Raw genomic sequence first — 21,381 nt, forward strand, 5'->3', positions numbered from 1 at the left:
CCCGCTCCCCGGCTCCGACTTCCTCGTCTGTCTGACTGCGGAGCAGTGGGGCCCCGAGTCACATATCGGTAACCGCCTGGTGTAGAAGTAGTTCCAGCCGATGAACAGCAGGGAGCCAGCGTGAATTGCCGGAGCAGGACCATGTGTGTCATCAACGCCCGGGCCACCAAAACACTCATGTGGCAAGCCGACTAGCTTCTGTTTGGAAAACAATGCAACCCACCCACCGCGTCATGTGATATCCGCACTGTCCATTCAGAACCGCGCACACACACACGCCCATTCCCCCGCCCCCTCGGGCTGGTGTCGGCGAACATGCCTTTTAAAGGGGAAGTGTATGCACGCACCATACTTGCGGTTTAGTTCGAGTGGAATGAAGCGACATGCTGTAATCACGAAGCAGAACGGGTTAATCGTATGTGTTTATCAGTACTGGTACTCGACTGGCTAAGCTATTGAAAGTGATATCTTTGGACTATGTATACACATTATTTGTTCAGCACATTCAAAGTTGCATAGATGGGTTTTCTTTTGGTGCAATTCCGATATGTGACCAGGAGGTGGTGCCATGCAAAAAAAAAGTGTTGAAAGAAAGAAAGAAAGAAAGAAAGAAAGAAAGGAAGAAAATGCTACTAATCTGATGTCATTCTGTTGTGTTAGTTAGGGACTATCTTATTCAATATTAATGAGGTAGTGTTTAAAGCCACGCCCCTACCATGAACCTTGGTATAATTGACCAGCCTTATAATAACATACAATTCCAGTGCTGGTTTATATTACCTCTGAATGTACAGGGGCTTGTTTTACTATTGACTCCCTGTTCAGAAGCATACTTACTTAGGAAAATACCGAATATAATACTGCTGTACAGCGCCAACACGCTTGCCGCTCTGTTACATTATTTACAGTAATATTTAAATCCAGACTCTTATGCGAATTACGGTAATCACCTGGATGACGTAATTGTATCAGCCGCATCACGACGACTAAGCAACCGGCACAGAGACAAAAGAGCGACAGACGCTGTCCCTTTAAGAAAAACATTTAACCCCCCCCAAAAAAAAAGAAAAGAAAAAAGAAAGAAAGAAAAATAAAACGCAAAAAAAGCCCTCGATTAAGGATTTGAGGAATTTCGTTGCTGGTGCAAAGTCTAGCTAGCTTGCAAAGTCCTGTAATCCGATTTTGATCTGGAATGGTTGAATTTGGGTCGTGAGGGAGCATGATAAATATGGTGGACGCTGTGGGGGGAAAGCTAAGACATTGTAAGCTCCTTCTCGCTTTTGAAGGCAAACATTTCACACCGTGAGACTGTCAGTGGCTTAGCGGTTGTTTGTATCAACGAGTTTATTACGAACGGGAGGCTGAATGAATGACAAGACGGGCGGGCTGAACACAAGCAACGCAGGTCACAGTCGAGCAAGAAATGCATTGAAAGAAACCAGAAGGAAAGTTATTTTTAATTTTTAATTTTTTTTTTTTTTTTTTTTTTTTACGCATTTCAGAATTTTTTTTTTTAATCATTATATATATATAAAAAAGCGGGTAACAAAGGAAACACAATCTACTTGCTACAAGAGCGAACATACGTTTATATGAAGCAATGCTTTGTAAAAACACATTTTTTAAGGAAATAAGAAATAATAAAAAATAAATTATGGAGGAAGATCATGGATTTTTAAAAATATTTACATGTAAAAAACGTGTGTGTCTGATTTCATGACGTGGAGTCGAGAAACATTCACTTCAAAAAATAAAAATTAATAACACTACTTTTAAAGCATAACAGAAGACATACACTGAAGAAAAGGAGTTTTTTGGATATTATTATTATTATTATTATTATTATTTTAAAGTAGCAAGCTGTCGTGGTGAAGCAGAGCGGTTATCGCTTGTCTCATGAAACGGGAAAGTTATTCACACTTTCAAACTGGGACCGTTGCTGTCCGGCACTATTTGTAACTGGTTGGTACCCTCCGCTGCTGATCTGATCTGACTGTATAAGTAATATCACTGATGCAGTAGAGAGGAGACTATGTGGGCACTTTCCTGAAATGCCAAGGGAGGAGTTGCCATTGCCAGAGGGTTGGGAAGAGGCCCTGGATTTCGACGGGAAACTTTATTACATAGACCACAAGACCAAAGCCACCAGCTGGATCGACCCGAGAGACAGGTAGGAGCGATGACGTCACGAATATCGAAAGCGATGATCGACCAATCAGGTCGAAGCGATGACGTCACTAATATCGGGAAAGCGTGTTGATATGCAACCTCGACCCCACCGCACTGAGACTGCATTGACACAGCTGTTTGGAAACCTTACACTTTATGTGTATGTGTTATATATATATATATATATATCGTATATATATATATATATAATAATATATTATATTATATACAGAAATTTTTTAACTAAAAACTGAGTCTTAAAAATTTCATTTGCATTTGACTCAGAGGTGAGTGAGTTAAGAATGTGGATTTTATTGGACAGCAGTTCTGAATAGACACAGAGCTCTCTGTCTCACTTCAGTGGACAAGGTTAATGCCAGGTGAAACTGACACGGGGTAATGACGTTGTCATCACCGGCTTTATTGTCATGTCGGACTGGGTTTATACCAAGTGCCCTTTCTCTTTATCTTTCATTGTAATACCCCACCTTGCTCAGGAATGATGATCCAAACCGCTCTACAGCGGACTGCATCAGCGTCCTCTTTCAGCGTCGCTGTTTGGAAATCGAACTGGGTTTGATCGAGATGGTGATTTAAAAGGTCATTTTAATTCCTGTTTTATAGGCTGTAAAACAAAAGGGAATTCCATAATAATAATAATAATAATAATAATAATATAAATGTGTATTATAGTGTGACGTGCATAGAATAGTGCCCACCAGCCTGCCTCGTGCATGCACATCAAAGCAGTGCTGATAGAAAATTCTCAGTTAGGATCTGGAGCAGGGATGCAAAGTCTTGGGGGAGTAGCAACGCACTGTGCCCATGAACAGCTTCAAGGGTTATGATTACTTTAAAAGACTGGACACGTTGTCCTAATGCATCTGTATGGAATACCCAAGCAACAACATCAATGCTACCTGTACACTGGGGCTAATCAAGCGCCTAGTAAAACCTGGAATGGGTGAAGCTGCTATGCAATAAGAGTCTTCTTTCCACCCCAGTACTTCATGTATCTGCCCAGCTCTGGGTAGCGTGTGCTGTGTATAAGGTAGATCTCAGCTGGTGGTAACAGTTGTTAAGTGTTCATGCAGTAATGTTAGGAAGTTGCACAGTGTAATCCAGTTGGCAAAGATGACCGTGGATGCTTGTTCTGTGTGCCCACAGACCGATCAGCTTAAGAGCTTACTGTAGACCTGAATTCTTAAAATCATGAGCAAATTCCAGAGTCTGCCTGCCTGCTTAGTGAAGGAGAACCCCTGAACAATTTCAACCAAGGTCATAAACGTCTGGTATTCATTAATGAGAAGTTTAAACCAAGCTGACACGCACACACACAGACACACACGCACACATGGATGCTTGCACGCACACACACACACACGCACACACTGATACGCTCACACAGATGCATGCACACACACACGCACACAGACTGGCTTGTATTGGCTCGGTGGAATGTGGCAGGTCACCTTGGTATCCTGGATACGAAGAGGTGAAAAGGATAAACAAGACACCAGCGCTGCATTCCTGGAATGTATTACAGTGTAGGAGGCAGGCAGCGGGACTTTGAGCTTTGTGCCTTAACCTGTTATACCTCCTGTGGTACTGTAATTCATTTAATGACTGTATTATAGGTGAACTCCAGATATGCCTGGTATGTGAACAGCATCTCCTTCATTACAGGTAACTAGGAAGCAGAGCATGACAACATAGCAAAACAAACAGAACGGTGCTGGATAGAAGGGTTTCCAGTGCTGGGGTCAGTAATAATACAAACATAACGGTGTGAATGAGCAGGGACAGCACTGTGCTGGATAGAAGGGTTTCCAGTGCAGTGCTGGGGTCAGTAATAATACAAACACAACGGTGTGAATGAGCAGGGACAGCACTGTGCTGGATAGAAGGGTTTCCAGTGCAGTGCTGGGGTCAGTAATAATCTGACAAGCAGGTTTCATTACTGTGCTGTGTGCTCAGCAATGCATCTTTATTTGGTTAGATTTTCTTTCAGATTGAATGCAAGTTATCTGAGACACTGTGAGATTATAATAAAGTGGCTTCATATCAACACTGTAGGAGTCCTAGAAAGACATGCAGGTTTTGGACTGTGGCCAGTACTTGTCATGATCATTTGTGAAGTTTAAAGCTGAACTTGTCCTGCGGACTGGATGTCCTTGTTTTCAGTCTCCTGAGGAACTGTAGCGGACAAGTCTGTTGATTTTATTGTCATTCCACATAGAATCCTCCACTAGCTTTGGCTCATGAATGATTGAAACACTTGCTCTGCATTGGAATGATGGTCACAGTGTTTGCTTCTCGGCATCATTTACAGGCAAAGGAACGACACTCGTTAAGTTGTAGGTGAAAAATTGAAAAGGAACATGGCAGACACATTCAGGGGCATTCCATGAAAATGCAGTGTTTGTTGCATTAAATTAGTCATCATCAGACTCCTATCTTATCACAAGGACAAACCCACGACCACAAATATCGTAGGCATGCAGTTCATGACAAGTGTACCATTATCACGGAATGGCCCAGTCTACTCAATTTCACATTGGGGGGAAAAATAATGCTGAATTGAAAGCTGAACTGCTGGACATGTTTCTGATATTGCATTACCAGTATACAGCGTCTGTGCAACGCTTCCATGGGTGCACTGTGTGTATTTACAGGAGTCCCTGCACACCGACACAGATGTGTGCTTGAAGTAGTAAGAAGGAAACATAGAAAGGGACATGCTAGTGCAGTGGGCTTGAGTGCAGAGGGAGCTGCACACGCATGCTTGGCAGGCTTTGAATCTAGTTTGCAAAGGAATAGGCTGAGAATGAATGGCCAGTTCCATTTCAGGTTCAATTTGGTAACATTGCAATCAGTTAAGCAATTGAGGACATGGACTGGAAGAGCCTGCCTGCCCTGGATTAACAGTAAGCACTCTGGAACCACTTTGAATATGTGCTGTGTGTCTTCCCTGAATGGGTTTGCATAGATCTAGTCTAATGGCTGTGTGAGTTACACTTTGCATCTTCTTTGAATGAGGAGCGATCTGAAAGACAAATGCACAGAGTCAATTACAAAAACATAACTGTTCACTGTCTGAAGCTGTCATTACATGAGACCCCAGCACGTGGTTTATATTGGGATAACCGTCTCTTACTTCACTCAGTGTAATTTGTAATAAGAATCAGCATTCATAATAACACTGGACTGTGCTTCTGGCTTCCCCTGGAATAGTGCCCTTTGCAGAAGTTAAATGACTAAGTGTTAGAGATGCACACTGTGAAGTTTAAAGGGGAAATGTGCAGAAAGAGGGATTATAGCATCAGTTTTGACATTGCTAAGCTAAAATAAGTCCTGGCTTATCGTAACAGCACAGTGCGCCATTGTTCCTTGATAGAAGTTCAGAGCGAATCAAATAATTCTGTAATCCTTCCGGGCGCTGCCAGGTCCAGATCTACAGTAGATGCCATGTTCAGGGTCTGTGATTTTGCAGCTCCTCCTGTTTTCCAGTGTGCCAGCGTGGTGCTGTGTTCTTTAAACCTGGTCCTGTTGAACGTCCATCAAACTGTATTACAGGAGAGGTAAAGCAGAGAGACAGGCAGGCAGGCAGGCAGGCAGGCAGACAGAGAGCGAGGTAGGCAGGCGTGCGTTACTGTTATAATTTTTATCATTTTTTTTGGTTGCCCCTTGAAAAGGTGGAGGAGAAATATTTGGTTGTCTGCAAAAAAAAAAAAAAGATAGGATGAAGTTGTGTGAAGTGGACATTCTTAAAGGGGATCTGTAATGGCATCAGTTTGTATTAATGCTGGACATGCTCCTGCAATAGGTCCTGGAAAGGCTTTTAAAATGTTTGCGCACAGCGCAGGGAGTGTTGCCGTCTCTTCCCCGTCACGACCGCCCCGAGCAGTCAGAGCAATGGGATGTGATCAGCAGAGCCGGACTGTGTGCTGGAGCTGCTGGAGCTACAGCATGTCTTGTATCTGAGCCTTGGGAGGAAGATCAGCACATCTGTACAAATGACAAACCTCTTACTGTATTTACAACCACCCGCAATGGATTACACTAGCAAAGTGACATTTCAGCAAGCCTGGAAATAAGACACTTATTGCATAGCAGTGTCACCCATTCCAGGTTTAACTGCAAGCTTGATTAGTCACAGTGTATATAGGTAACAAGCTAGGTGTGTCTTATTAACCGCATAGCAAAGCCAGGAATGGATCAAACCGCTGTGCAATGGGAGTCTTATTCGATCTCTGAACCTCCACTGTAAATCCCCTATATCTGGTGTTGTACAGTAGCCGTTGATACCAGCTCCAGTGTTCACCAGGCACCAGGAACGTTCCCACCACTTTTCTGTTGATTTCAGTTATTAAGTAGTCTTAAAATAGGCTTCTAGTCTTTGAGATAAAAAAGAATAAAAACACATAAGCGGTTATCGTTTCTTCTTTGCTGTGGAGGGATCGGCAGTGTGGGTTTTGAAATGCTGTCGCTTCTGCAATCTCCAGGAGATATGGAGGCATGACTGCTGGAATGCATGCCTTTATTTCCTAGCACATGCTGGGCAGAGCTCTGTATTGTGTGGAGCCGCCCTCGGGTGAAAGGAGTGCATTCTGTGGTTCCTTAAGCAATGGCAGGCATGAGAGAATGCACGTGAATCACCTTGGGCACAGCACACTGGGCGCTCAGGAGGGACCTGCACATGCTTTGTGTCAGAATAACCCTCGGCACCACATAAATCAATGAAATAACAATACACTCGCACTGACTCTCTCGCAGGACTGCTGCGGCTGGATTCTTCTTGCAATTGGAATGTCATATAGTTGGCATTGTCTCAAGTAGCAAGTGTTGGGGAGTGAGTGAGTGAGTGTGTGTGTGTCTGTGTGTGTGCGCGTTCGTGCATGCATGTGTGTGTATCATTTATTTAATGCTTTTCTATAGAAAGGCATCGTTGTTGATTTTGTCCCTTTGTAAGTTTCACTCCCCTTGGCAATGACGTCTTCCAGGAAGCTTGAACCACAGTGCAATTTGCAGGGTACAGTCTGATGCATCTTGTAATTAAATATTTTTTTATTTGAAGGAGATCAATAAATCTCTGACTGTGTCTATAATGCACTACTTACTATCCATTAAATGACTCTCATTTCAATAAGTAATTAAACGACTGTAAATTAAACCAACGGCTAATAAACTGTTCAGCCATCAAAGCATATATTAAATGATAAAATGGAAAAAAGAAGTGTGAAGGGGCGGAAAAAAAGAAAAGCATCTGCAATACTTCTTTTACTCTGTTGTGCTGCTTGCTTGCTTGCCTGCTTGCCTGCTTGCTTGTTTGCTTGCTTGTTGCTGTTTCATTTCCCTGTCTTGTCTTTGCTCTGCAAATATTGTCTGGGGTCCTCCAGGACATGCCCAGACTGTCAGCGTGGGGCTCCCTGATGCCAGGGCTCAGGCAGTGGTTTGAAAAGTGGGTCGCCTGCAGCAAATTGAAAGTGTTCCAGTAGATCGGCTTAGTGTTCTAATAAAAGCTTAACTGTGTGGTGTCAGGGGAGAGGGACCCCCTAGAGGCTATATGCACACTGTCAAAAGGCAAACAAAATGTATACCGGTACATGGATGTGCTGCAAAACATTTGCTTAAGAATGCAGTAGATAACAACTTGAAAACTGACTTGTGTAGTAAAAGCCATCAATGTGCTCTTCAACGCTGAAACTGTGCTCTTCAACACTGAAACTGCCGAACGTGCTCTAAAAGTTTCATGAGATTTTAATCAAAGGCATTTTTTGTTCATATTTATAAAGACATTATGTAATCTCTCTTCCCTCAACAGGAACACCAAGCCTCTATCATTTGCCGACTGCATCGGAGATGAATTGCCAGTGGGCTGGGAAGAAGCCTACGACCCACAAGTCGGAAGCTATTACGTGGACCACAATACTCGTGAGTGCTGACGTGCTGCTGTAGAATGTGTTTGCATAGCGGACTCCTTGCAGATTGGAAGGGGATTGCGTTGTGATTTCAGTGTCTCTGCTGTGTGTGCTTGTATATGATAAAGGTTATTGTTGGTCCTCAGAGCGCACTCAGATAGAGGACCCACGGTTGCAATGGCAGAGGGAGCAGGAGAGCATGCTGAAGGCTTACCTGGGCGTGGCTCAGGACTCCCTGGTGGCTCAGAAGCAGATCTGCCAGGTGAAGGAGCAGAGGCTGCAGCTCGCCCAGCAGGAGTACAGGCAGCTCAGTGAGGCATGGAGGGACAAATCAGCCTCCCGGACCAGCTGTAAGTACAGAGAGAATTAATAATCAAGAACCAACCAAAACATGGACTGGCAAGTAAGCTTCTCTGTAAACCACAAACACTATGTAAGCAGAAAAAAACATATTGCCCAGTCAGATGCAGCTGATGAGAAATGTAAATGTTCTAATCAGGTGCAGCTGATGAGAAATGTAAATGTTCTAATCAGGTGCAGCTGATGAGAAATGTAAATGTTCTAATCAGGTGCAGCTGATGAGAAATGTAAATGTTCTAATCAGGTGCAGCTGATGAGAAATGTAAATGTTCTAATCAGGTGCAGCTGATCAGAAATGTAAATGTTCTAATCAGGTGCAGCTGATCAGAAATGTAAATGTTTCTTGCAGTAAATTCAGGATCATCCTCCAGCAGTAAGTACGACCCTGAGATCCTCAAAGCTGAGATAGTGACGGCAAAAATCAGGGTAAGGATTAAACCTGCACTCACTTCAGTTGGGCCATTTTTGCAATGAAAGTGTGTGGACCTTTTTATGCAGGCTTCAATTAGACTGCCGAATTAATAACTGTCCACAAGTCCACTGCATATTCTCAAAGGTACAAAAATTCCAATCAATTACAATATAAAGCAAATAATGAACAGCGTTCGACTTCTTACAAGGCCCAGAATTAAATGCATGAGTTGTTTATTTCTGTTTATTTCTGTTTTTGGTACCTTTTTAAATGTTTATATATTTTTTTTGTATTAATAACGATTAGCTTTGTGATTCTTAACTGTTGTATCTTCTAGTCTCGTGCACAGGATGATTGTATTTTTTTTCTTGCTTTCTAGGTTAATAAGCTTAAGAGAGATCTGTCCAGTATGCGTCAGGAACTCCAGTATAAAGAGCAGGGCTATGAAACACTGAAAGGGTAAGTGATACACCTGGTTTTCCTTTGAATTTAGCCCCCCCCCCCCCCCCCCCCCCGAAAATTCTGCAAATTCATCTCCGCTATTGTGAAGCATAGCGGAGATGTTGTGGGGTTCAAGAGGAATGCACGGAGAGCTTGTTTCCTCATGCTGGAGTGCTTGTCCATTGTCTGCTCTCCCTGCTGCGAATGCAGACAAACCTGTTGCTTCAGTTACTGTGGGATTCATTGTTATATTCACATCAAGAGCAGCAAACAGGGCATCCAGAGTCACTTTTTTCCACTCTCTTGTTTCACAGTTCGTATGAACCGCCATTCTCATTCCACACCCCCACCCCCCTTTCCTCAGAACACAATTTCCTTTTTTCCCCCCATTGACAGGATTGATGAGAAGATGTCCGGCGCTCCATGTGGCTATCAACTAGACGAAGCGCAGGCCATTCTGAACGAGGTGAAAACTATCAACAAGGCAATCCGTTCAGGGGAGAAAGAGAAGCATGAACTCATGCAGGTAAAGAAATGAAACGTGGCACAGAGTAACAAGACTCTGTCTTACTGAATTTACTGATCAATACAGCCAGCACTCACCACAAAGAGAGCTTTCATTGACAAGATAACGTTAACCCTCACAATGCTGCAGTCTGTTGAGCAGTGACACCCTTCAAAGCAATGACGTTTGTAATATTGCAGCACAGTAACCACACTGCTGTCTGTGATTGTAACCCTTTGCTGTCATGGTTTACCCCTGATCCAGGCTGTTGAACCTCTTATTGTTTCAGACCCTTGCCAGGCTCAAGCATGGATTCCAGATCGACTCTGGGTCTCAGTCACACCTCTGGGCCAGCAGCTCTTCCCTAGCTGATTCCAAGCTGTGCATTCCTGCACTCTGCTCGGATGCAGGGTCACAGACTGACATCGCAGGAGATGTGAGTTGTTGTGTGTGCTGAGGGAGGGACTCGCTGGGAATGGCTTCATGGGGTTCTTTATCAGCCTAACTGTACGTACCACAGAAAGCTACCCCAAACACTCAAAGTATGGGAATTGCAGTTAGCAATGATTTTCAAGCAGCAGTTGTTCAATAGAAATAGTCCAGTTCCTGAAGCAAAGTAGGAATTGTGTTTGTGTGTTCTTCCTAACTGCTGTTTGTTTGTGTTGCAGTTTGTGTCTGTCAATAACAATAAGCTGGCTGAGAAGGTCCGAGTAAGTCTGAAGTATGAAGATGCTAAGAGGAGGTAAAGATACAAACCCCTGTTATTTGGTGCATGTGTCCTTGCTGTGTTATGTGTTTGTTCAGGACCATACCCTGGCCTGGCTGCATAGCAGTTTGATCCATTCCTAGTTTCGGCTATCAGTTTAATAAAACACACCTGAGCTTGTTACTTCTACACTGTGGCTAATCCAGCTCATAATAAAACCTGGAATGGGAGAAGCAGCTATGCAGTAGGAGTCATAGTTCATATTTGAGTCCGAGGTGGGTGGATTTTGTGTGTGCTGTTTACTTTCGCATCTCAAGATCATCTCTGAAATGTGCGTAGCAATCTGTAGGAAAACCTGTGCGTCTGCAATCGTGCCCATCTTGTGATTGCCTAGAGTGCTGCCTTGTACCTGACGAGGTGTGTTTCTGTGTGGGTTTGTAGGATAGCTAACATTGAGTTGCAGATAGCAAAGCTGGACAGCGAGGCTTGGCCTGGCTTAATGGATCCCGAGAGAGACCGGCTGATCTTAATAAACGAGAAAGAGGAGCTGCTGAAAGAGCTGCAGTACACCAAGCCTCGCCAGCGAGCTCCGTGTGACGCTGCGTGGCTCCAAACAGAGAGAAAGAGGCTGGAGAAGGACCTGCAGACAGCCAGGGCCAATCAGAGCAAAGCACTGACGGAAAGGTTTGTGTGTGTCTGTCTGTCTGTTTGTCTGTCTGTGTGTCTCTGTGTGTCTGTGTTTGTGGAACATGGGGTCAGTTTGGACACAAATGGTTGCCTCTGTCTTTTGATTACAACAAAAAAATGTGTAAGGCATTTCTTATTGTTGCTGTTCTCTTTGAATTTCAATGTGTTAAATATTTGTGGGTTCTGCCAAGCTTTGCATGAAATCAACATGATCCAGGACTATGAAACACTCAATAGGACGAGATTAAGAAATACTAAAAGAATGAATCAGGATTTAAAGCGTCTTCATTTTTCTTGTATTTTTTTAGATTGAAGTTGCATTCCCAGAGGAGTAAATTAGTCAGAGAACTGGAAGAAACTGCGCGGCTCGCCTCCTCGCTCCACTCCCAGCTGAAAAGGTGATGGTGTCTGTGCTTGTACATAAATGGATTCAAATTGCAGCGAATGCCAAAGCCATTTGAACGACAATGCATTCTTCATAATCTCTAGGTTTGAGAAAGTGAGCCATAAAATCATTATAAATCCAGGGGTTCTGTGCCACTTGGAGAAACTCTTGAGTGCGGCTATCCTGCTGTCTTTCACATGGTGGATGTAGTCCCTGTGGAGCCCTTGAAGGTGGACTGGTCTGATGCATGTCTAATTGAATCTGGGGGGTTAGTGTTACAAAGCCCTGATAAGGTTTCACAGGGGCTGGAACATGACAGTATCACAAGGAGAAACACTCGCATCCTTTTAGATTTTATTTATATTACTTTCTTTTATACATACTTTCTCAGTCAAACAAATGAAAAACATTCCTGTGCAGTTATGGAAATAAGACTCCCATTGCATAGCAGTTTGATCCATTCCTGGTTTTCACCATAAGACATGCCATGAGTTTGCTGCCTATACTCTCTAGCTAATCCAGCTCGTAGTAAAACCTGGAATGGGTGAAACTGCTATGCAATAGGGGTCTTATTCCCATCCCTGCTGTGCAACTAAAGGCTCTAATAATTTGTTTTCAATGATGTGGGTCAGGGGGTTTTGCCTTCTTATTGAGCAGTTGTTGTCTGAGTAGCGATTGCTGAGTTTGACTCTCCTGGTATCTGTTCACAGCCTCTCTGCCAGCACTCTGTCCTGTTCCTCGGGCAGCAGTCGGGGGTCTCTGAGCTCCAGCAGAGGTTCCCTCGCCACCTCAAGCCAGGGCTCCTCTTCCTCGCTCAGCTTCACAGATCTGTACTTGGAGCAGCTGGAGCCAGCTGACTGGGACAACCAGTACAAGCTAGACTTCATGCTGCAGGAGGGGACCGCTGGCTTCCGTCCGTCCAGCTCCATCACAACCATCCTTGAGAATGAGGTGATAAAGACCCCCAGCCTGGACCCCAGCTCCCAGGTTCAGGCTCTGCGTCTGTCGATGAGCTCGTTGTCTCCGAGGTCCTCCCTGTCCTCCCTGTCCCCACCCTGCTCCCCGCTGGTGACGGACTCTCACTTCTTGTCTGGAGATGCCTTCCTCTGCCAGGGCGGCGTTGGGCTCAGTCAGGAAGCACAGAGCAGACTTGCAGAGCTTTGCTTGGAAAACCACGAGAGCCGGGGAGGAGATGCAGGACCTATCCCCCTGGATCACTGCAGTGGCCAGGAGCCCGGGGTCAAACAGCATGCTGTCCATCGAGAACAACTGAAAGGTGCTGCACGGTTATTGCATGCTTCTCTCTTGCACGACTATTGTATGGTTCTCGCTCTTCTGCAAACAGTGCTTTAGTGGTCAGTGTTTTTGTGTTCAAGTAAGTGGTTGTTCTGTTAAAAAGCCACCCAATAAAATATGCACGTCTAATGTAAAATTGTTTTAGAAATCATCTTTACTATTTTTTTTATTGTTTTTGTTTTTATATGTTGTTATTCTTATTTCCAGAAGCCAGGGCCCCAGCGAAGGTGCTGGGGCCCGTGTTGAGAAAGCCAGGGGTTTTTTCATCAGTGGCTGACGAATCAGTGGTCGGAGACAGTGGAGTGTGTGAGCCGTCAGAGACACGGTACTTAACAGCAGTAGCTTGTTAAAAAGACAAAGCCCACTGATACTTTCCATTACAGCGCTGTGCGAATTGGATTAAAGCCGTCCCTTACCTGTTTCTTAGACCCAGCCAGGCATCCAATGTGTTTCACGGTGGTGAAGAAGGAGGATCTTGGGGCACTGCGCAGATCCAACTGGGAATGCAGTACGACACTAAAGAGAAGAGATTCGCACTGCTTCTAATTCAGATTCGCAGTGCCGAGGCGCTGGCAGTGCCTCCGGAGGAGAAAGTGTAAGTAAAAAGCGTGCTTAGTGCAAAACACATAACCGCACAATCAAATGTTTGTTTATATATATATATATATATATATATATATATATATATATATATATATATATATATATATATATATATATATATATATATATATACACATACATACCTGTAGATCCTTCCTGTAGCTTTTTAAACACAACTTGAACCAAGAGACAAGATGAGGCTCGTCCGGTAATCTCCTCCTAAAACTGGCTGCTGTCGCCCCTGTGCAGGTATGTCCGTGCCGCGGTGCTGCCCTGTTCCGAAACCACCAGCTGTCTCTTCCGAAGCAGGCCTGTATTCCCCTGCGAGAACCTGAAGTTCAGTGAGGTGTTCTGGGTCTCTTTGTCGCACAGTACTCTGCTTCAGAAAACTCTTCGAGTGGACGTCTGCTGCACGACTCGATCTCATCGGGAGGACTGTCTGGTTCGTACCTGCGCTGCCGTGTAGTTGCTCAGCCGCTTGCCTGACTGAGGGCACTGCAATTTGAGACGCTTTTCATCCGGTTTGGTGTTCCACTAACATTCTCTTTGTGCTCCGTCTCTTAAAGGCTGGGGCTCAGATTAGTCTTGCTGAAGTGAGCAGCCTTGGGGAGAGGTCTACAAGCTGGTACAACCTTCTCAACTACAAGGATGTGAAGGAGCTCAGCAAGCAGCTCACAGACACGGAGGGAAAGGTAGCGCATTTCAAAGTTGGGTTTCAAAACTGCCATGACTGGTAATGGTGTTCATCCCCGATTTTAACTGTTGTTCTTTGCATATTTAATGGTTACTGCTGTTTATCTATTTATTGCACAAGAATGAATCCCTTTCTTGTGAAATGTTGCAAATTGCTGCTGTTTGATAATGCAGTGCATTATGCAGCGGTTTGACACTTGGATCAGTGTGGCACAGTACCTGTATCTGTATGTATTGTTTTTATGCCATGCTGGTAGTGGTTCTACCTTGTAAAAACCTTGGATCCACGGCTGTGTTTCATGACAATGCTGCTCTAACCTTGATTTGTATTATCGTGCATTCCGGGAGGCATTGATCCTCGCCCCTTTATTGCAGGATTCTGTCTCTGATCTCCTGGAGGAAACTGCAGCAGAGCTGGAAGCTGTAGAGAAAAGGGCGGACGATCCAGAAAACACACCGACTGCACAGGAGGAGTGGTCAGTATTTCAGAGTTAAATAAAGACCATTCAGGGATGGAAATAAGACTCCTATTGCATAGCAGTTTCGCCCATTCCGGGTTTTAATGCAAGCTTGAGTAGTCATAGTGTTTAGGCGTCATGCTCAGGTGTGTCTTATTACACGAGGAATGGAACTGCTATGAAATGGGAGGGCGACTGTACACATGTCTGTGTAGAGTGGTCACACTGCTGAGGTTCAGGACTGAGGGAATGAAGTGTTAATGGCAGTAAGAACAGAATCGTTGTCCAGAGAGATCTCATAACGAGTCCCTTCTTCTCCACAGGCGCCGGCAGCACTTGGAGGCTGAATTCTGGGAGGATGGAGGCTGCAGTGAGGAGGAGGAGGAGGAAGAAGAGGGACAAGAGGAGGAGGAGTCTGGCGCAGAAACAGCTTCAGAAAAGGCAAGTTCAACTTTTGCACGTTTGCAAGCCTGTCAGGAAAGAGTCTGAAATGGTTCAAGTGCTAAATCAACAAGCTAGATAATGCTGAACGACTGCCGGGTGCTCATTTCTGGTATTTGGTGTGTAATTAGCAGTATGGGTGTGATTTCTTCAGGTGGATAAAGAGACCAACACTGACAGCATTGCACAGGCTGCTTCGGTGGTGCGCCCCAAGGAGAGACGAGCCCCCATTGCCCAGCAGAACCCCTTCGTTAGAGGAAGCACAATCATCCGCTCAAAAACATTCTCTCCCGGGGCCCAGAGTCGATATGTATGCAGGGTAAGATCCCAACTGAGCACCAATATGCTGGTTTGAGTGAGAAAGCACATATGACTATAAATCTGATTGGTTTGACAGACAATTTGTAGCAGTAGGTAAGCGCATGCAATTGGCCCACCAAATTGGAGATATACAATACCCCCCTCAATATAAATTAAAAGAGAAAACTTATTCTAGAATATCTTTTTCTGTATATTTGTTACCTTGCTATTTGGATGTATCCTGTGTAAACACAGGAGGTAAATATCTGGGAAATATTCAACACTTTTCTGACTTTTTTCTTTTCTTCATTGTTTCCCAGATAAACAGAAGCGACAGCGACAGCTCCACCCTGTCCAAGAAGGGTGCTTTTGTTCGAAACGCTTCCGAGAGACGCAGCGTCCGGGTGAAGAAGGTGAGGCCGTCGCTCACTGTATAAAGAACTTTCTATTACACCTCCAATACCTTCCTCTTTCAGCACCAACTGACTGCAAAACAAATGCAAACCCTGCTATTAGTGAACAAACAGTGGCAATGTCTGTTAATGAATCACACAGAAAGCACACAGGGGCACAGAAAGCACACAGGGGCACAGAAAGCACACAGGGGCACAGCAAGCACACAGAGACATTGCCAGGACCTGAGACAGGGTCTGATTTGTCAAGTCACTTCTGTGTCTGGTATCTCTTTAGAGGTCTGCAGTGTTGAGCTAGTCAAACTGGGAATGTACAAGCTATAAGATAAAGGATTTTTCCACATGAAACTTTGCAAAGGTCCAATAGCATTCCTTTATTTTTTTTCCCCAGCCTCTGCTTGAAGCGAAGGCTCTGGAGGGCAGACTGATGCGCACATCCCTGGATTTGGAGCTGGACCTGCAGGCATCCCGGACCAGGGAGAGCCGGCTCAGCCAGGAAATCCTAGTGCTGCGGGAGCTGAAGGAGCAGTTGGAGCAGGCGAAGGAGCGGGGGCACACGGAGCTGCCCGAGTGGTTCAACGAGGACGAGAGGTTCAAACTGCTGCTGCGACAAGCAGAGAAACAGGTGGGAGAGGCTCATCGTACCCCACGCTACCCCTCCCCCTCCCCCTCCCCCTAACCTTCCGATAAGCAGAGAAACAGGTGGGAGAGGCTCACCTTACCCTTAGCCCTTATATAATTACTGTATTTAGTAGATACACTGGTGTCGGTGTGCATTACATATTGAGTGGCAAAATCTAAGCATGAATGTTTGCAGTGTGTAGGTTTCAGTATGTAGTTCTATACATATATACTGATCCCCCAGAGCACTTCGTCCTTGTGACAGTATCAAACCAGTTCCCCTGCTTTCTGTTTTCTGTTTTTCTGTTTGCTGTTTGGTGACAGTGTGAAGGTGGATCTGCCCTTCTTTTAGTTTGCGTTTCACTCCTCACGTGCTTATAAGTGAATGTGACAGCACTGCACTTATTCCCTGCGCTCTGATTGGCACAGACTCCAGGAGAGCACACGCAGGAGCAGCGAGTGGAGAGGATGATGAAGACTGCAGCTAAGGACGTGCACAGGATACGAGGACAGAGCCACAAGGGGGATCTGGAGGTGCAGAGTTTCCGGTAAGGCCAGGGACTCTCTGGGGTAAGACTACGGGTGTGTTGTGTTCAAAACCAGCCCACAGGAGAGACTCAGAAGACTTCTCTTCTTCTAGCGCATCTGGAGTGCTTTTTATACACATTCACCCCATTCTAACATCATGAAAATTCATACAGTTATTAGAACGCCCCCATTGCTTCCGCAGTTTTGATTTGTTGTGCATATGAAATCAAAACACTGGAAGCTGAAAATCTGGGGTAATAGTGATAATTTCATTGATGACTTTAATAGGCTGCACATGCAATTCATTTAATATAGTAAGACAATTAACACACAGCCTCAAATGATCAAATGCTTGATACTTTGTAGAAGTAAGTTGCCTAGAAGTTAAGATGCCTAATTAAAGCACAAAGTGGTCTAACATTTTCACACACTAGTGCCTATTGTTTCTATATCACTGATTACTGAACGAAAGTTGAAATTTTCGTTGAAAGTTGAAAAAGGTTTTCGTGCAGGTAGGTATATAAAGGACATCAGTGACATTTGCACACAACTGTATTTCAATCAACACTGTGCAAACTCTTCCATCGCTGCCATTCTATTCAAAATGAAAAGCACAAACCACAGTGTATCATTAGACTGGTTTGGGTGCTGTCTGCGCACACCACAGTTTATCAGCAGACTGGTTTGGGTGCTGTCTGCGCACACCACAGCGTATCATTAGACTGGTTTGGGTGCTGTCTGCGCACACCACAGCGTATCATTAGACTGGTTTGGGTGCTGTCTGCGCACACCACAGCGTATCATTAGACTGGTTTGGGTGCTGTCTGCGCACACCACAGCGTATCATTAGACTGGTTTGGGTGCTGTCTGTGCACACCACAGCGTATCATTAGACTGGTTTGGGTGCTGTCTGCGCACACCACAGTTTATCAGCAGACTGGTTTGGGTGCTGTCTGCGCACACCACAGCGTATCATTAGACTGGTTTGGGTGCTGTCTGCGCACACCACAGCGTATCATTAGACTGGTTTGGGTGCTGTCTGTGCACACCACAGTGTATCAGCAGACTGGTTTGGGTGCTGTCTGCGCACACCACAGCGTATCATTAGACTGGTTTGGGTGCTGTCTGCGCACACCACAGCGTATCAGCAGACTGGTTTGTGCAGACACTACCCAAATCAGAGAAGACTTTCATTTGTTTTTGTGTGTTTTCTTTTCTTCTTGTCTGCTTTAGAGAGAAGATGGCATTTTTCACCCGAGCGAAGATTAATATACCCAATCTACCTGTGGAGGATGTTTAAAACTCTTTGTGTTTCAAAGTTCAACTGCTCTATTTCATAGATACCCAGACTGATTTTGTTTGTGGTGGTTTTATGAAGAAAAGAATATGTGTACATTGGAAATCGAGGCTCACCCTTTGAATGTACAGATTTGTTATAATTTTATTTGTCATTTGTTAGACTGTGTATAGTTTTTGTTTAAAATGCATGAAGAACAAAAACCAGTTTGAACTACTTTTTGTCACTTGTACTAATTATTTTATTGTGTGTTTTTATGTTATTTTAACATTATTGGTAGAGTTACACACTGTCTTATTTAACTGTAGAAAAAAGTGAAACTGGTACCAACTCATTTGAACAACAATTGAGAGGAGAGAGAAGTGAGCTGCAGCAGCGATGTGCATCTCAAGTGAGAGGAGGGAGAAGTGAGCTGCAGCAGCGATATGCTTCTCAATTGAGAGGAGGGATAAGTGAGCTGCAGCAGCGATGTGCATCTCAATTGAGAGGAGGGATAAGTGAGCTGCAGCAGCGATGTGCATCTCAATTGAGAGGAGGGATAAGTGAGCTGCAGCAGTGATGTGCATCTCAATTGAGAGGAGAGAGAAGTGAGCTGCAGCATCTGCAGTGTTGTGGAATTTCTTACAGGACAGTATGAAACTGAGCCATTGCAAAACTATACACAAGTGTTCCAATAGGGAGCAACCATTCTCAATCCCCAACTACTGGCAAGCACAAGACTCTGTGATGATCACACTGCTGTACAGCACCACAACAAATACAGAATTGCCTTTGCTATCGATATTGCATGTATGTAGGTATAAAAGCTGTGTTTCATTGGGCTAGAAATAATACTCCCATTGCATGGCGGTTTGATCCACTCCTGGTTTAATCCGACACACCTCAGCTTGTTACCTATACACGGTGTCTGATTGTATTAAAACTTGGAATGGGTGAAACTGTCGTGCAATAGTAGTCGTATTGCCATCCCTGATTGCATTTAGTGAAAAGCCAGGACAAGCTATTAGGTATTGAATCACCCCTTTTCTAAAGGGAATCACAGGTGCCTAGCGTTTTATTTCCTTCAGTACTGTACTGTAGAGCCGTTTCTCTTCTAGTTGTTTTTATTAGGTAGTTGTTTAGTTTTTTGGACACCAGTATACCTCAGGTACTGTGAAGTAACAGACGTGCACTTTTTCAATGTTAGTTTCCTCGTGTTGCTGTTCATGTGTCAGAACAAAAGCACCTTTTACAGAGGCTCGCTTTTACGGTTTCATTTGGGTAAATTCTCCACGGGAAAGCTTTCCAAAGAAAAACACTTTTATTGGTACCAGCAGAGTGTCTGTGCTGATAGGAAGTATGATCTTTGTGTGTTCTTAACATGTGTATTTAGTTTTTGTGTTGATTTGATTTTGAAGTTGTAGGACTCGATTGATTCCTTGTCAGTGTTTCACTTTTGTATTATTTCCTACGTGCCCCTTTCACAAAGACACAGTTTTCTTTTCTATCAAGCTATGTGTGTGACATTTGTTTTTACCCCTGTAATTTGTATGCCTTTTCCCAATGAAGGACGATAATATTTCAATAATAAGAGTCTAAGCACAATAATGCTTTGTTTCGCCAGCATTGCGTTCCAAACGAATTGCTCATTCTTATCGAAGAGGCAGTGCTACAGAACTAGAGCATGGGAACGGGGGAGCGGGGGTTACTGTGAATCTTAAACAGTGTGTGAATCACTACTGAGTCTAGGAATGCAGATGAGCACTGCTCTTTTGCATTGTGGTTAAGGCACTTGTGGTGTGCAGGGTCGCTGGTTCGCTCCCAGCCTCCACCCTGTTAATATAAATATATATAGGGTTTATATATTATATATATATATATAGATATTGAAATATAAGCTACACTTGAATTTTGTGATGTACTCCTTCTTGATTTTGTGTGTTTGTTTGACACTGTATTTATGTACATGTTATTTTTGTAATAAACCTCATGTCAGCTGTTCCTCAAGCATGTGATTGCCTTAAGCCCACATTTGTATTTGTCTTCACATCAGTCTGTTTGCCTAGCTGTGCTGTGCTAATAACTTTACAGTTCATGAAACGAGTTCCCCTTGTAAACCAGGATGCCCTTCCGAGTGCAAACAGATTCAGCTGCATGCTTCTCCCCTCCACACCTTTATACTGGAGCTGAGCCAGACCCTCAGAGAGGGGGCACTGTCCTCTCTTACTCTGCTTCAGCTCTGCTGTGGAGAGGATTACTGCCACTAGAGCTCTCCTAGGTAGACACTTGGAATGCTCCTGACTCTTACATTGCTGCTAAGCAACCAGAGCGGCTCTTTTTCTTTAATACATATATTTTCTAATCTTTTTTTTTAATTTTTAAAACTGCTGCTGCTGTTTCCTGTGTGTTCTGTGTTTTCATAAGGAATACACATGATCTTCAGCAGCCAATCAGTAATGCAGAGGTACAGCATGTGAACAGACCACTTGCACCCATGTGTTTCACAGGAGCAGTTTCCTCTTACTGGTAAATCATGTCTCATGTTTTGGGTTTTACAGTACTAATGTTTTTTGTGTGTTTCATTCTTAATGTGAGACATCTTTGTATAACTTCTGTTTCCTCTTTAAACTAAAGTACTAAACCAGGGATTTTCTTGTTCCTCTCAGATCCAGGCTGGATTTCTTGCACTTTTTGGATTTCAGTGTCCTGATTTTGTTTTGATGACTTGTAGAAGCTGTGAATTTTGGTACGTTCACCAATCCTGTAAATAATACTTCACCAGCAGCACAAACAATGTTTTGTAGTTAAAAAAACCCAATAAAAATATATAAATTGTTTTCCTGTATGTTCTGTTTTCTTTGTACTCCTTTGTTGGTAAAAGGTTGTATTGATTAGAACCGATCTAGATCCCTTACTTTAAGTCCAGTAAGAAATGATTCTTCTTTTATCATGGAGTAGAAGGGTCTGTATAATACGAATCCTGCGAGACAAGCTTGTGGACAGCACCAGTGTAAGAGCAGCACGGATTTGCAGTGCACAAGATGATGAGGTCTGTTTTAAATATCTTCATATTTCTGCTCCCTAGTCTTACTAATAATAAACATGAAAATATTTCCTCAGATAGCCTTGGCGACTAGGTTACCATAAACATAATTTTCTTAACATA

General features: G+C 43.9%; 1 protein-coding gene across 2 annotated transcripts; it reads left to right on the forward strand.

The window, feature by feature from the left end:
• Positions 1–954: 954 nt before the first annotated feature.
• On the forward strand, positions 955–19,921 carry LOC121324808 (protein KIBRA-like). Of its 2 annotated transcripts, none has more exons than XM_041266995.1 (22): positions 955–2,170; positions 7,994–8,103; positions 8,237–8,440; positions 8,800–8,876; positions 9,242–9,321; positions 9,700–9,829; positions 10,098–10,244; positions 10,477–10,550; positions 10,956–11,198; positions 11,510–11,599; positions 12,297–12,862; positions 13,090–13,207; positions 13,310–13,477; positions 13,735–13,927; positions 14,052–14,177; positions 14,554–14,654; positions 14,960–15,077; positions 15,232–15,396; positions 15,698–15,790; positions 16,182–16,415; positions 16,841–16,959; positions 18,173–19,921. In XM_041266995.1, the coding sequence occupies exons 1-22, from the start codon at positions 2,052–2,054 to the stop codon at positions 18,237–18,239; spliced, it is 3,342 nt and encodes a 1,113-aa protein (XP_041122929.1). In that variant the 5' UTR covers positions 955–2,051; the 3' UTR covers positions 18,240–19,921. The 2 variants fall into 2 exon arrangements, with proteins under 2 accessions (XP_041122929.1, XP_041122930.1); XM_041266996.1 differs by having other exon boundaries at positions 13,093–13,207.
• Positions 19,922–21,381: the final 1,460 nt, after the last annotated feature.

This window comes from Polyodon spathula, chromosome 12 (genome assembly GCF_017654505.1).
Source record: "Polyodon spathula isolate WHYD16114869_AA chromosome 12, ASM1765450v1, whole genome shotgun sequence".
NCBI lineage: Eukaryota > Metazoa > Chordata > Actinopteri > Acipenseriformes > Polyodontidae > Polyodon > Polyodon spathula.

Bases quoted from the DNA above. Each gene is read 5' to 3' on its own strand.
- LOC121324808 (XM_041266995.1), top strand. From the start codon at position 2,052: ATGCCAAGGGAGGAGTTGCCATTGCCAGAGGGTTGGGAAGAGGCCCTG. The intron at 12,863-13,089 runs GTGCTGCACGGT...TCTTATTTCCAG, and splicing joins CCATCGAGAACAACTGAAAG to AAGCCAGGGCCCCAGCGAAG. The intron at 13,928-14,051 runs GTTCGTACCTGC...CGTCTCTTAAAG, and splicing joins CTCATCGGGAGGACTGTCTG to GCTGGGGCTCAGATTAGTCT.